We start from the raw sequence: 14,933 nt of genomic DNA on the forward strand, positions 1-14,933 counted from the left end.
CTACAACACGGTCCATAATGAAACCACCACCCTTAAGCAGATAGCCAGATATACTGGCAGGACCCAACTCACTCCTCTCAACTTCGACCCTAACTTCCTATGCACTCGAGATTTTGGGAGATGGTTGAACATATACTATACTGAAGAGTTCTATGATGTCTCTTCCTTTATCCAACAATTTGACAAAGATTTTCTTCTTATGCAGGAGAGAACCAAAAAAGGTACTTACACGCTTATCAAATAAATCCAAGCTTTCCAAAATTACTTTGAAACTGCCTATAGGCATGATGATCTTAGTCGAACCATTCGCGAAACAGTTGTCACGCTCAAAGAAAAAAATTCAAAGGAAATGGAAAATCTGAAAATCCCTTTGTACGTTCCTCACGAGAAACGCTACGAAATGGCTTTCAAGTTGTTTCCCCCAAGATTTCCTCCACTGCCTAATTTTGACTTTAGAGTGGCCATTGCCCCTCCATTCCCAGACTGGTTTATCTGTGGGGACTCCATTAAGATCCTTCGACATCAGTCCCAGAAAAAAGCCCAGCGGGTGGTTACGACTAAGCATACTCTAGACAGTTTCAAAGGGCATCTTCATATAGGGATCAAAGATGTTTGCATCGAATCGGACATATATGAAGTTGTGACATTAGAGGTTTTTCTCGAATCAAACCCCTCTATTAGGATATTTACCCTTATCTTACACTAATTGCTCTATGTTATTTTCTTTTAACCACCAGGGTCCCACCCAAGAAACCAACAATCAGAAGGTCAGTCGAATTGAAGACTGAGGGGGGTAGCAACCCCACAAAGGTATATCTTCGTCTTGCCCTTTTTTACTTTTTGTTATGTTTAATGGTACTGACACTCCAATACTCAATTCAGGCTGCTCAAAAACCTCCTCTAACCCCCATAAAAATCCAAAATAAACCCACAGAAACCCTTGTCATAATAGATTCTGACGAAGAGGATCTATCACCTATGCTCGACCTAACCTCTAGGAAGAGAAAACAGCAACAAAAGATCATCGACACCTTGAGCCAGCCTCCAACAAAACTTTCCAAGAAAAGGCCTTCTGCACTTACCATCCAAGAGCCTACACCTAAAGACATGGCAAAGATAGCAGCGACTCAAAGTGAAAGTGATAACTCCAGCCCTGGGGTCGAAGGAGACAAGGTAAAACATACTTCCCTCTATCTTGATTAGTAGATTTACTGTCTTTCACTACTCATTTTTTGATTGTTTTGGTTTCAAGATGGCGCGGGCATTGTCGTTCGAACCAAAGCTACAACTTCCTCTGCGCCATCTTCTATAACAGATGTCTTAAATAGCGCTGGCGAACTCGCCTATCGACCGTCATTTAAAAAAACCTCCATGAGTGAAATCAATCAGCCCCTTTCGGGTGAGCTTGATACTTCACCACCAAAGACCACTACCCAACACTCTCACACCAGCGGTTCCGATCATGAAGCTAATTCGAACGAAGAAGAAGACGATGTAGTGAACCAAGATACCATGGTGGTGGATGAAGAAGTTTAAGCTGGAGACAATCCTGGAGACGATTCAAGCAATGTCGAAGGAACAGTCGATCCCCAACAAGAGGGTAACGATGGCGAAGATACAGTGATGGAGGAAGAGGACGAAGGTAACCAGACACCAGTCCCCATTGGTGACGATGATGGAGGCTTCGAAGAAGGGGGGAATAATGACGAGGGTGCGAAGACATAGGCGAAGGACAGGCTCAAAGTTAAACTCTTGCCGCTCCAACCATTGCAACTATTCTAATAGGGAGAGTTTCAACAAGTAGTACTAGGGGTCTCTCTGCAGAAGAACTAGCTATTCTGAAACGAAGTCAACCCCATGAATATCTAAAAGTTATGTTAAGCTACATGGGAAGTTCTTCTGAGAAAAGCCTTAGCACTGCTTCGACATCTGATGATCAACCTTCGAGTACGCCTGCGGACGAAGTGCTTTCAAAAATTAAGGAAAATATCTTTAAGGGTGACTTGTTCCTGCTCCTGTTGGCTGATCCTTCTTCCCCCTTAACCTTGAGGGCTCTTCTTAATCAAGTCAATTTGCTAGAAGCTTCTCCTGAAGTGGCTAATGTTATCTTAGAGATAGGCACTATGATCGACCAAGTTGTCGAAGATCATAAGTTATTACCTCAACTAACAGGAGATGGAACTGGAGTAGACAAAACAAAAGAATAAAGAGAAGATCGAAGGCCATGATCGTGATATTGCTTCATGGACAAAACAAATAGAAGAACTGCAGGCAAAAATCTCTAAAGTCGAAAGAAGCAAAAGTGAACTCCTGGAGTTCGATGATGCTTTGATGGCTAAAGAACTAGAATTCGGCATGAAGTTCATCGAAAAAGCTTGAAAACTTCAATATGAAATCAAACTTTTCCGGCCAAAAAGGTCTTTATGCGAGAAATGTCTGGAACTTCTCAAAGCAAAGTACCTTTAGATCAAGGCCAATCTTCCTTTTTAGTTTTAGTATCCTTTCCATTTTTGCCTATTTTGATGTAATGAGTATAAGTCTTAATTGTAATGAATATTAGCCCTTTGGGCCTTTAAATCAAATGCAAACCATTTTGGCACCTTTTACCATATTGGCTCTACTTAACTTATACACAATTACTCATTTCTTTTCTTTATCTCTTGGAGTGTTGGCCTATACTTTTTCAAACATTTCCCATTTACTCTTAAGATTATCTTGTCTTCATTAGGTTCCTCAATCTCATAGGCACCATTAGAGAACACTTGTAAAATTTGAAAAGGGCATTCCCACTTGGGTGACCACTTCCCTAAGGTCTTATCCTTTCGATCCATTGGAAGGACAACTTTCCAGAGTCTTTAGGCGAAAATGTTTTGATTTTTACCTTCTTGTTATAAGAGTTCTCTACTCTCTTCTTCTGCCGTTTTAATAACTCCAAGGCATTTAGTCTTTCTTCATCTAGATAAACTAATTCATCTAACATCATGTTCCAATATGACTATGATGAAATTTCATAACGCCTTTGAATTCTTGTGGATTGTAGGAAAATTTCTACTGGTAGAACTACATCATGATCGAAAGTCAATCGAAATGGGGTCGAATACGTGGCTTCCTTGGGAGAAGTATGACATGCCCACAAAATCTGATCTAAAGTTTTGTGCCAATTTCTAGGCTTCTTCCCTACATGCTTCTTAATCAAACCAATAATCACCTTATTAGCGGTTTCGACCTGTCCATTAGCCTGATCATAATATGGCATCAAAGTTAACAATTTGAAAGCCATTTCTTTAGCAAATTCTTGCATCTTTCGATCAAGTAAATATTGACCTTTGATCTGTTGTGACAGTCTCTGGGATTCCAAATCTATAAATGATATGTTTCTGGATAAAATTGATCACATCTTCCTGGCTTACATTTGGTAAAGGTATATCTTCGATCCATTTCGTAAAATAATCAATGCCCACCAGGATATACCTCTGATTCTTAGATGATGATCGTCGAATTTCCCCAATTAGATCCAAAGCCCAACCCCTAAATGGCCAAGGTTTGATTATAGAGTGCAATTCGCTCGTAGGGACATGTTGTATTCCTGTGTGTACCTGGCCTTCTTGGCATCCTTTTGCAAATTCGATGCAATCTTTCAGCATGGTAGGCCAATACATTCCTTGGCAAAATAAGAGTCATTTCAGCTTATGGCCAACTTGGTGTGCCCCATATGCCCCACTATGGACAGTCGAAGGGTCTAAATATGCCTTTGACTCACTAAGGCATTTAACAAAACTCCCTCAAGAGACTTCTTGAACAACTCCAATCCCAAAAGAAAATAACTTAACGCTCGATGCCTGGTTTTTCGATCAGAAGACGCTGTTGGATTCCGTAGATATTCCACTATTGGTTTCCTCCAATCTTTGTCTGTCAGATTGTCTATTGCCAATGTTTTGAAGTTTTCTTCATCAGCGTATCCCAGCTTTATCTTTTCTAAGTCTGATGGGGCTAATCTGGTTGATACAACTCTTCCTTTGACTTTGATGACTTTTTGTAGTTTTTCTTTTGAAATTTTGTATCCATACACAATTTGAGCCAAATCATTAGCCACTTGATTTTCCAATCGAGGTATATATCGAATTTTAGCCATCTCGAATCTTTTTAGCAATCGACTAGCTATTCTGAAGTACATAATTAAATTCTCCTTGATACATTTGTATTCTTTTGTGATCTGTTTTATAACTAACTCTGAGTCACCCATTATTTTGACTCGAGTTGCCCCCAATTCCAACAATATTTCAAGTCTGGCTATAAAGGCTTCATATTCAGCTTCATTGTTCGAGCAGAGGCCCTCCACTTTATACTTGATTTTTGTTGGAATTTTATTAGGATAAATCATTACAACTCCTATGTGTAATACCTCAATTTTGACCCTAAGATCCCCTATGTTATCTCATCATCTGCATTGGCTTTGGGATCACACATTGGCATCCTCCTTACCCCTCATTCATTGGGTTTGTATTGGGAGAGGTCACCTAGCACATTTAATTGTGCCATACTTTGTTTTTCATTATTTACTAACCAAAATGCCAAAAATATGTCTATGTATAGTTTGTTACTTTTGTAGGTAGTGTGTGTGTTCACCCATGCTCCATCAAGCTCATATATAGGGTTTAAGACCCTCAATGAAAGGAGATCAATAAAGAGATGGTTTAAATTGGTTCTAGACATCATATATGGATCCCCATGGTCTTCACATATCATTTTGATCGAGAATTCATCAAGAGTTTGAAGCATGTTTGCCTTGGAAGCCCTGATTCATCTGGGTATCTTGTGTGACTTCCTCGACAAGTTTCTTTATCATTTAATCAAATATATAAAGGGATACTTCATCTTACATAATATTACTCATATATGATCCTCCATGAGTCCCAAAGATCAAGACAATGTCAAGTTTACAAGATGGTTCATGGTGGTTGACCAGAGAAAGTCAATTGGTCAAAACTGGGGTTCCCTAGACCCTATCTCCTACAATTTTTGTCATATGAAAATTATTCCAAGATAAACTTTACTCCTTATGACATTACAAACAACTTTCATGTTGAATTCAAGAGCTATTTTTGCTTGGAAAGTCACTTTTTATGGTGAAAGATTATTGTTCATTTTGTCTGAACCCTAATTAGGAGGTCAACTTCCAAGGACCATAACTTGCTCAATTTTTATAAGATGAAATCCATTAAAGTTTCATGATCAAATTAAATATGTTCTTTTCAACTTTTGTGTTTGGAAGAAGTTCAAATTCAACTTGAAAATACATGTTCCAAGAGGAAACATTATAGGTCATTTTGGGTCATTACCATTGAACAAGTGATTTTCCTCAACTTCTAAAATGCATAACTCCTTAATTCCAAATACAAATTAGGTCAAATTTGTGATAAAATTGAATAGGTTTGAAATATCTACAACTTTGATGAAGGAACGTTTTCCATTTGAAGTCCATAGCAAAAGTTATTCAAGGTGGAAGAAGTGAACATTTGGCTTGGTACTTAGAAAATTTTCAAATATGTTTGATTTTCCAAACTTCCACCTCAAAATTCATCATGATCCAAGCTTAAAATGGAAAAGTCTTCAACATGAAAGTTGTTCCCCTTGATCCCGCCTTTCCAAAAAATCAAAGATCACCTCATTTAGCCAAAGAATGAAAGACTTGCACATGGGTTCTTTTCAAGGGACCAATTGGATGACTTTCACCTTCACATTTCAAATTCAAATGCATGGCCATATGACATTATTTCAGCATGATACACAAGCATTTTTGGACCTGAATACATCACTTGATGGGCCTATCACACACCCATGCAAGCATGCAATAAAAATTGCTAAATTTGGCAAAATTTGGAAGTGTGTGGAAATGAATCACATTGGCTATAAATACAACCCCCATGGCTCAGAATTAAGAACCTCATGCCCAAGCTTTGAACCTGTAATCCAAAACCTCACCATTAAAGGATAATCTTGAAGGTTTTCATTTGAAAATCGAGCTTTAAATTTCATTCTATTTTGAGATTGAAACTCCAAGAGTCCAAGCCTCTCTTTGATCTTAATCACCTCCTACAAGCTTCTGAAGTCAAGCCAAGCACAATTGGGACCAAGATCAAGCAAGGTTGAAGCTCCTTCGAAGGTAATTTTTCAGAATTTTCATCTCTTCGATTCCCTCAATTCTTCACTATTCTTTGTGATTTTTGGTTGGTTGAAGTCCTACCAATGTAGGCAACAAGATTGAGTTGCTTTGAGGTCAAATAGAAGTAACACGGTGCATGATCCTCAAAATTCAAATCCCTGTATCTTTTTATATACTTGGAATTGGAGAAAATTAAGGCCAGATTCGAGCTCCTGAGCATTTTTTCTTTAAATCCATGTCCTTGTTTTTCATTTTAGTGGTGGTTGGTGGTGGACTTGTTCGGTGAGGTCCACCAGAGAAGAAGACCGGGGCTAGGGCTTCGATGATGTGTTGGCGTGTCCAAAGCCATTGGATCATGATCTCACGTTTTAATCTTAGTCATCTGTTTTGATTACCAACCATGTCACGCGTTTGACTCAAGTGTTGGTGGAATGCGCGCTTCGGGCCATCAGATATGTCACCTCAATTAATGAGGGAGATCTGATGGCCTTCATTTTTTTAATTTCCTTTTTATTTCTTAATTTATGTTTAGTTGCTTTATTTTGTTTAATTCATAATAATTTCATTCTTAATCCAAAAAACATGGGACTTTCACCAAAAATCTTTAAATATTTTTTTCTTTTATTTTCTGAATTAAAATTATTTTTTGGATTAATTTTGATATTTTTCATGAATTAAATGTTTTTGTGCATATTTTAAATTGTTTAAAAATACTTCTGACTTTTCAAAAATAATGAAATTTTTTGTCTAAGGTCAGTTGACCTTGTTTGACCTAGGATAAATCTCTTGGCCATTTATTTGGAGTTTTTAAGAGGTTTTAGGTTTCGACCAAACTAATTTGTATTTTAATGCATTTTTAAATTGATTTTTAATTGATTAATTGTGTCAAAATTATATTGGGCCATTTTTATGGTCTTGTTATGTTTGACTATTTGTTTGGGCCTTGGTCAAGGTTGATTTGAGTTTTGTTGGATTAAAATCATTGGATTTAGGGGATTGATGAAATGTACATTTCATCTCCCAAAATGAATGAATGATTTTAATTTGATAAAATTCCTCCCGTGATCAAATTGTGTTTCTCTCATTCCCTTCCCCCTTCATCTTCATCCCCATTCTTCCCCATTCCTTTCGTTGACCAGTGAAATCTCAAATATCCTAAGGCTAATTGGTTCATCAATGACCTTGTGTCAAATGAACCAATACAAGTATGGATGAGATAGGTATACCCCTTTTGATCTTTTCTTTTAGTGTGTGGTATGTTTTAGGAGTTTGATTCATCATACCAAATCTCTAACATGCATTAACACCTAAATTTTTATTGTCCGACCTCAGATAGTTGTGACTTCTACATAAGTTTAATTATGATTGCTTCATATAAAGCTAAATTTGACCATAAAGGCATAACATTCTAGTAAGTAAGATTGTAAGTCTCCCATCTTTCATGGTATTGTGTGGAAAGTTGGCCTTTTTTCCTTCCTATGGAAGATGTCTTGGTTCAAGGATTCATGCTTGTGAATAGATGGTTGAGTGTTCTACAAAGAATTACTTAATCAATTAAAAAGCAAAACACTACTAACATTCAATTAATTTTGACTAACATTTGACTAACTCTTATTAATATTACTTTACTTTATACAATTTAATTTTTAGTCATTTATCATTCATTGCCATTTACATTTCATTTAACTTGTTTATGTTTATGTCATTTTTCACTTTGCTCATTTGAGCTATATCTTGTGATTGTATATACTGTTTGTCCATTTTGATTTTGTGTGTGGTCTTAGGACCTTAAAACACCTAATAAATAACAAAAATCCTAAAAAATGTTTGGTGGACTGTTAATCTTGATCTGAACTTCTGGACTTAGAACTAGGCAACCTTCCTTGTGCAAAAAGGACTTGGTCAATGCCAACATTCTGAAATCAAGTTATTATGAACTGAGCCTTCATCTGATGCAAGTCTTGGGATGTGTTTTAGTTCATCTGCTACATTTTCTTGATGTAAACTGTTATTTTGATCTTGTGTCTAATGCTTTATTCTGAGTTAACCAAGGAGTATTTCATTTGGTACATGAGAAGACAAAGAAGACTGCTAGCTATGGGAATCGCTTGCTTGGATGTGGCTATCTTTATTTGATGCCTTGATCTTTATGATGTCTGATATTGCTAATTGCCTGATTGATTATTGCTTGATTCGAAGTCCAAAGGGAAAATGGGTTTCTATATGACATTCTTGTCTGTTGGATTGCATCCCACTGGTCAGATCTTTTCAACTCTTAACTTTTAATTTTATGCTTAGGATTAGTCTCTTCATCTCCTCCCACTTCTTAAATTTCAAAATCTCTCCCCTTTTTAAAAACTTGCTTTGCTTGTGATTTTAAACTTAGACCTTATTTCAATTAGAAACTTTGGCCTTATGCCATTGAATTTTTGAACTCCTTTTTCTTAAATCAAACTTGTAAATAAATCTAATCATATGGACTTAAAATTTCAAAAAGACAAAAAGAACTAACAATTTCATTCAAACCTTTGGCCCCTTAGTGCCATTCTCAATGAAATTTTTGTTAAAATCAATTCACCAACTTTGAAGTTTTTACCACGAACTACGAGGTTTTGATCCATCATTTTTATGTTGGTACGTAGGCACAAGTTCGAAGGTCTTGTCAAACACAAAAATATAATCAATGAATTCTTTTCTCATCCCCACACTCTATTTTTCTCAAACATCTTTTATACCAAAAACACATACGCACATAAAAAAGGGCTCCCTAGGAGTACCTAGGACACTTTGGATGCTAACACCTTCCCTCTGTGTAACCAGCCCCCTTACCTGTAATCTCTAGCATTTTATTAGTTTTGATTTGAAAACTTCTTATTTTTGGCTTTTGTTCGTACTTTTCCCTTTTTCCTTTGGAAAAAATAAAAGTGTGGTAGCGGCTCTGGTTTTATTGATGTCAAGCTTATCCATAGCTTGATGGTCATGAATTTACCGCTACACTATGCTTGTTCCATCTTTGTGACTAGACCCATCGAAGTATAACCTCCAAGCTTCTAATTCGAAATAGTCCAATGCATTCGCAACTATGGAGTGGTCGACTATAAAATATGCTACCATTTGTCCCTTAACAGCTTTTAATGGCATATACATTAAGGAATATTCAGTTAACGTTTAATGCTCACTTTCCAATTCGACTGTGCAAAATTGGTTTAGACAACATATGTTTAATGATGTCGAAATGAGATGAAACATAAACATCAACAGGTTTTATATAGTGTTTAAACTTTGTACAAGAGAAATACAAGCATAAACACAATTTTTCAACTATGTTATACCCAGTTTCTGCATCATTTAAGACCCTACTGAGGTAATAGATGGCTCTTTCGACGCCATTATCATCCTCTTGAGCCAACAAGCTCCCTAAAGTCTTGTCAGATGTAGATATGTACAATCTCATACTCTTATTTCTACAAGGCGGTGTCAGGATTGGTGGATGACTCAAGTATTCTTTAATTTTATCGAATGCTTCTTGTTGAGCCTGCCTCCATTTGAATCCTTCCTTGTTTAGTCGAAGTAATGGTGAGAAAGCTTGCGTCTTCCCACTAAGGTTTGAGATGAATCTCCTTAGGAAATTGATCTTGCCCAGTAGTGATTGCAATTCTTTCTTTGTTGATGGCGCTTTCGCCTCCATTATAGCCTTGGTCTTATTCTAGTTTATCTCAATTCCCTTTTTGTGGACCACAAAGCCTAAGAAATCCCCTGCCTGCACACAAAAAGCGCATTTGAGAGGATTCATTTTTAGACCATGTCTTCTCATCCTTTCAATGGACCGTCGAAGATGGTCTATATGGCTCTACCCTGAAACAGACTTAATGACAATATCATCTATGTAAATTTGCATAAAAGTCTCTATGAAATCATGAAAGATCGAATTCATTGCTCTCTGGTAGGTTCCCCTAGCATTTTTCAAACCAAAAGGCATTACCACCCATTCGTATGTGCCTAAGGCTCCAGGGCATCGAAATGCTGTTTTTGGGACATCCTCTTCTGTAATAAATATTTGATTATATCCAGAGTATCCATCGAGCATGCTGACATACTGATGGCCTACAGCGGAGTCGACTAGCATTTCTGCCACCGACATTGAATATTCATCCTTTGGGGTTGCAGTATTTAAATCTCTAAAGTCTATGCAAATCCTCAAAGTACCATTCTTTTTAATAACATGCACAATATTAGCTAACCACTCGACATACCTGGTTGTACGAATGAAGTTACAATGAAGAAGCCTTTCGACATCCTCTTTGATCTTCGAGAGTATTGCAGGTGCAAATCGCCTTGGGTTCTGCTTGATAGGCTTCTTTCCAGGCTTGATTGGCAGCTTCAATTCGACCAGATCTCTGCTTAAACCAGGCATCTCATCATAGTCCCACGTGAAACAGTCTTTGAACTCCTTCAACAACTGGGCTACTTCGACTTTGAGTTGAGGGATAACATTGGCGCTAATGTAAGTTGGCCTTTTTATCAATCCCTCTCCCAAGTCTATTTTCTCATGTGGATCTTGAGACAACATTTTAACATTTGTTGCCAATGGATCCTTCTCGAAACCCAAAGGCTCGTCATCATAGATAGCGTCGAGCCTCTGGCCTTGATCTTTGTTTTGAACCTTATTAGGTGGCATTGGATCAAAGTCCTTTCCAGGACCTATTTGATGAGAATCTTTACTGGCTTCGACAACCATGTTTTTTACTTTGGCCTCCAAGGCCGATTGCTGCTTGTTTTCGGCTATGTAAGCCAAAAGCCTTTTTAGCACTTCGAACTCAATCATCAGCACTAAATTTGCTTCCCTAACCTGTGGGTTAAAATCCCGACGCTCCTAAGTACCCAAAGTCGTCTTTGCCTACCACTTCTTTGTCCCAACGAAAGTCATTGTAAGGGTGCAACGATAGGGAATAATAAGCATTATCGTCAGTAGTGAATGCAAAATCGGCCGAATCACATGGAGCGATATTGGTCAAGTGCTTATCGAACTGGCGTCTGTCGGTATGGTTGATAGGGGTTTTGAAGTACCCTTGGTCTGCTTCTTTATTCTCCACAATACCGTTTGGATGCCATATGATGATTCGTTGGTGCATTGAGGGTGGCACAGCCCCGACCCCATGTATCTATTCCCTTCCAAGTAACAGATTATAGTTGGCCTTCGTCTCCACAATCATAAACATTGTGGATCTTGTGACCGTTCCTACGGTTAACTCGACCTGGATGACACCAAGGGTGGAACCCACTTTACCCTCAAATAATTGTAAAGCACCATATTATGAGGTTTGGCATTTGTGTTGTACTTGCCAATTTTTCTCAGCATGTGATGCGGAATCAAATTCACGGTTGCACCGTAGTCCACTAAGATTTTATTAATGGGGACATCTTCGACCTTCCCAGTAATGAAGAGAGGCTTAAGATGACTCTTCATAGCCTCGTTGGGTCTCTCGAAAAAGGCATTTTGCTCCTCGACGCAACCATTATTCATCACGTAGTAGCATACTGGCTTATGAGCAGCCATTTCTCTTTTCGTATTATTGTCGGTATCTTTGACCTCTGTGATTCGGTCAAACTCCCTGGGCATCACAGACATCACACCGACTAAAATATCCAAAGAATCCTCTGATCTTGAGTCAAAATTATTTATCAACATTTCGTCTTCAAGATCTATTCGATCATATTTTTCTCTAGCCGCCTCTGCTGGAGTATTAAATGTTATTTTATCGAAGCTTAAGTCATCCTTTTTCCTTGCAGGCACATTGGTGATAGACTCAACTTTGTCTTTTTCGCCAACATCCCTCTGGGCTTTCCTCCTCCTTTGTTCCCTTCTCCATTGAGACCTTGTCATAATGGGGTTTTTCCCTTTATAATTTTCAGAGACATGAGAAGTTTTTTTATCGGCCTGAAATTCCCTACGATAAGCTAATGACGAACCTCTATCGACTTTGAAGCTCTGCCATTTTCCTTGGTCGTGTTTCTGGCCATCTACTGACTTTACCCACTTCCCATTTGAAGCTTCTGCGTTGGGTTTGAAAGAAATGGGTTTAGTAGCATGACCCTTTCGTTTTGCTTCACCAAGCTTCACCATCGGCCGTCTTGGAACATAATATCTCCTTGGGTCAAAAGCCCTTATAGGATGAAAAATTGTTGATCTTGAAAAACTTGGTGACCCCCTTGGTGTTTCGCCCTCCTTACTCCCTCGAGGTTTTGGGCCGCCTTTTTGTCGAACACAACACTACACCAGAGGCATAACATAACTTCTGATTGCTTCTTCTGGCACCTCCAGAGGAAATCCGACAGTGTTTCATCCTCTTTGGGGAAGGCTATTTTATTATATTCTTCCTGTTGACATTCATTGTCAACTTCCATGGAGGTCTCCTTGGATATGTCGACCATATTGACCTCCATGTTGACATCTTCAATGATGTCCAACTTCTGGAATTATAATTGAAGGCCATCAGTGGCCTTATCTATCTGCACGAAACCATCAGCGGTTTCCTTGGTGACTATCATCAGGTTGGAATCTTCAGTTATTCCAGCGTCGAAGACATTAGCGCTCTTGTTGGTGGAATCTCCCATAGCTTCCTGAATGAAGTCATTAAAGAATTCATGATCAAGATGTTCAGAAATCCTAACCATGATAGGTTCATTGATGAAGTCCTCAGTGACTTCGGTCATGTCGAAATCGTTAGTGACTTCGACCAGGTTCACTTCCTCTAGCTCCGTATAGTGGGCATCAGCCACTTGTAGAGGATCAGAGTCGATCTTCATCTGGCTCCGAGATTTGTCTCCAAACTTGAGTCTCCCTTCTTGGATAGAATTCTGCACAAGATCCCTGAAAAGAAAATATTGAGATGTTTTATAACCCAGAAAACTATGGTACTTGCAAAACCCTCTTTTTATTTCTTTGTTCTAAAGGAGACACTTTAGCACCTAGGGGTACTATCATTTGACCATCCTTAACTAACAAATTGAAGATTTCGTCACATTTTGTAACGTCGAAAGTATAAGTTTTCTTAGGAAGTTTATCATTCTTTTCTGGTTCAATAGGGTTTTTTCCATTCGACGGGGCCAAAACCTTGCACGCGTAAGATGGCCTTTGCTTTAACTCAGCAAGGTCGATTTCATTTTCGTCGAAGTGTGAAGGCCCGTTATAGGATCCTTCGCCATCATTGCTGAAATCGACATAAGCTACTCTTTTATTCTTATTTGCTCTAGCCTTTTCTTCCTTCAAGCATTCTAACTGTCGAACCTTATCAACCAGTTGGGCCGTATCTCTCAAATACTGGATATCTAACTTCTTCCTAATAAAATAGTCAGGGCTCCCAGTGACCATTTCGACAAGTTCATACTCTGGCACTTGCATAAAACGTCTGGCTTTGAGTAATCGAAGCCTATTCAGATAGTCATCAATTGGCCCAATAAACTTTCGTTTAATACTAGTCAATTCCTTCAGACTTATCTTAGTTTGTCCCATGTAAAACTGCTCATGGAACATTCTCTCTAACTGATTCCAAGTATGAATCGAACTTTGTGGTAAGGTGGTGAACCACGTGAAGGCATTCTTTGTGAGAGAACTTGGGAAAAACTTTATCCTAAAGTTTTCGTTGTTCGAAATGTATCCTGCCTCGATTAAATATTTAGCCACATTTTCGACAGTGGATTCAGTAGTATCCCCAGAAAACTTAGTGAATTTGGGGATTTTTGTTCTAGGGGGTGTTTCTGCCTGTAGGATATATTCCGACAAAGGTGATGTATAATTTGGCCTTCGAAGGTCCAAGTTTACCCCATTTCGAACCATAATCCTTTTGACCATGGCTTCTAGATTATTATATGTTGCCATATCATCATGTTGAATCTTCCGTATGACATTATCGACATTTTGGTTTCTATTCACCATTACTAACATTGGCTCCCTTTCTCTAGGGATTTATGGTTCGACCCTAGGGGGTCCGACTCCTACTTCCTGATTCACCATCTCTGGTTGCAATTAATTTTATGGGATTTGGTTGATAGTAGGGTCTTCTTCGAAGGTTGCTCCCTAGTTTTCCCTTACCCAATCCCTCGAAGGGTGTCGATGAGGTTGTGGTACACCCAGGAATTCAAACATTCGCACCACCTGTGCTATCAGCTGTTTATTCGACTGAGCCGTATTTTGAATCAAAGGATTCAATACGGTGGTCAATGTTTGGGCAAGCATTTGGACCATCTCATGGTTGCTTTCGTCCATCTGTTATCTCCACACTATTGCGGAATTATTAGTAAGGCTAGGTATTTGTGTCTGGTGTCTCAAATCTGAAGATTGGTTTTTTCGACCCACGTTAACCCCATACCCTTGTACTAGGGAGTTTATGTTAACTACTGGTTCTGAGAAAGTCGAGGCAGCGTTGTGTAAACTTGCCATCACTGAAGTTGGCAATATTGTTGTTCTCGACCACCAAATGATATAGAGAAACCATGGGGTACCGAAGGCCTATTTAGAACATTTCCAATCGGTGGTGGGTGTGAGGAGGCCCCTAGGCCCAATGTAAGTTAAAATCAGTTCAGTATGGGGAATCGAATGCGTTGGCATCGAACTTGCCATAGATGAAACTGTTTTAGACACGTGCATTATGGTCGTGGTCTCCCCTATCGAAGAATAAGAGGGTGGTATATTACTGGTTGATGGATTTTGAGAATTTTGGTTATCTGGCGCATTTAAATTCGCCATTCTCGTAGTGGATTTCCCCTTGGT

At 38.6% G+C, this 14,933-nt stretch overlaps 1 protein-coding gene across 1 annotated transcript; it reads right to left on the reverse strand.

Annotated features, from left to right (window-relative positions):
- Nucleotides 1–12,640: 12,640 nt before the first annotated feature.
- On the reverse strand, nt 12,641–14,099 carry LOC127082144 (uncharacterized). The gene is made up of 2 exons (XM_051022368.1): nt 13,168–14,099; nt 12,641–13,034 (listed from the first exon to the last, which is right to left on the reverse strand). Exons 1-2 carry the CDS (start codon nt 14,097–14,099, stop codon nt 12,641–12,643), a joined length of 1,326 nt encoding a protein of 441 aa, XP_050878325.1.
- Between the last annotated feature and the right edge of the window lie 834 nt (nt 14,100–14,933).

This window comes from Lathyrus oleraceus, chromosome 5 (genome assembly GCF_024323335.1).
Source record: "Lathyrus oleraceus cultivar Zhongwan6 chromosome 5, CAAS_Psat_ZW6_1.0, whole genome shotgun sequence".
NCBI classification, from domain to species: domain Eukaryota; kingdom Viridiplantae; phylum Streptophyta; class Magnoliopsida; order Fabales; family Fabaceae; genus Lathyrus; species Lathyrus oleraceus.

What these genes read in the sequence shown, in the direction of transcription:
- LOC127082144 (XM_051022368.1), bottom strand. Translation starts at nt 14,099, where the DNA reads ATGGTGAATAGAAACCAAAATGTCGATAATGTCATACGGAAGATTCAA. An exon ending in TGTGACGAAATCTTCAATTT is followed by an intron (nt 13,035 to 13,167) that starts GTTAGTTAAGGA and finishes TTTTCTTTTCAG; the next exon opens with GGATCTTGTGCAGAATTCTA.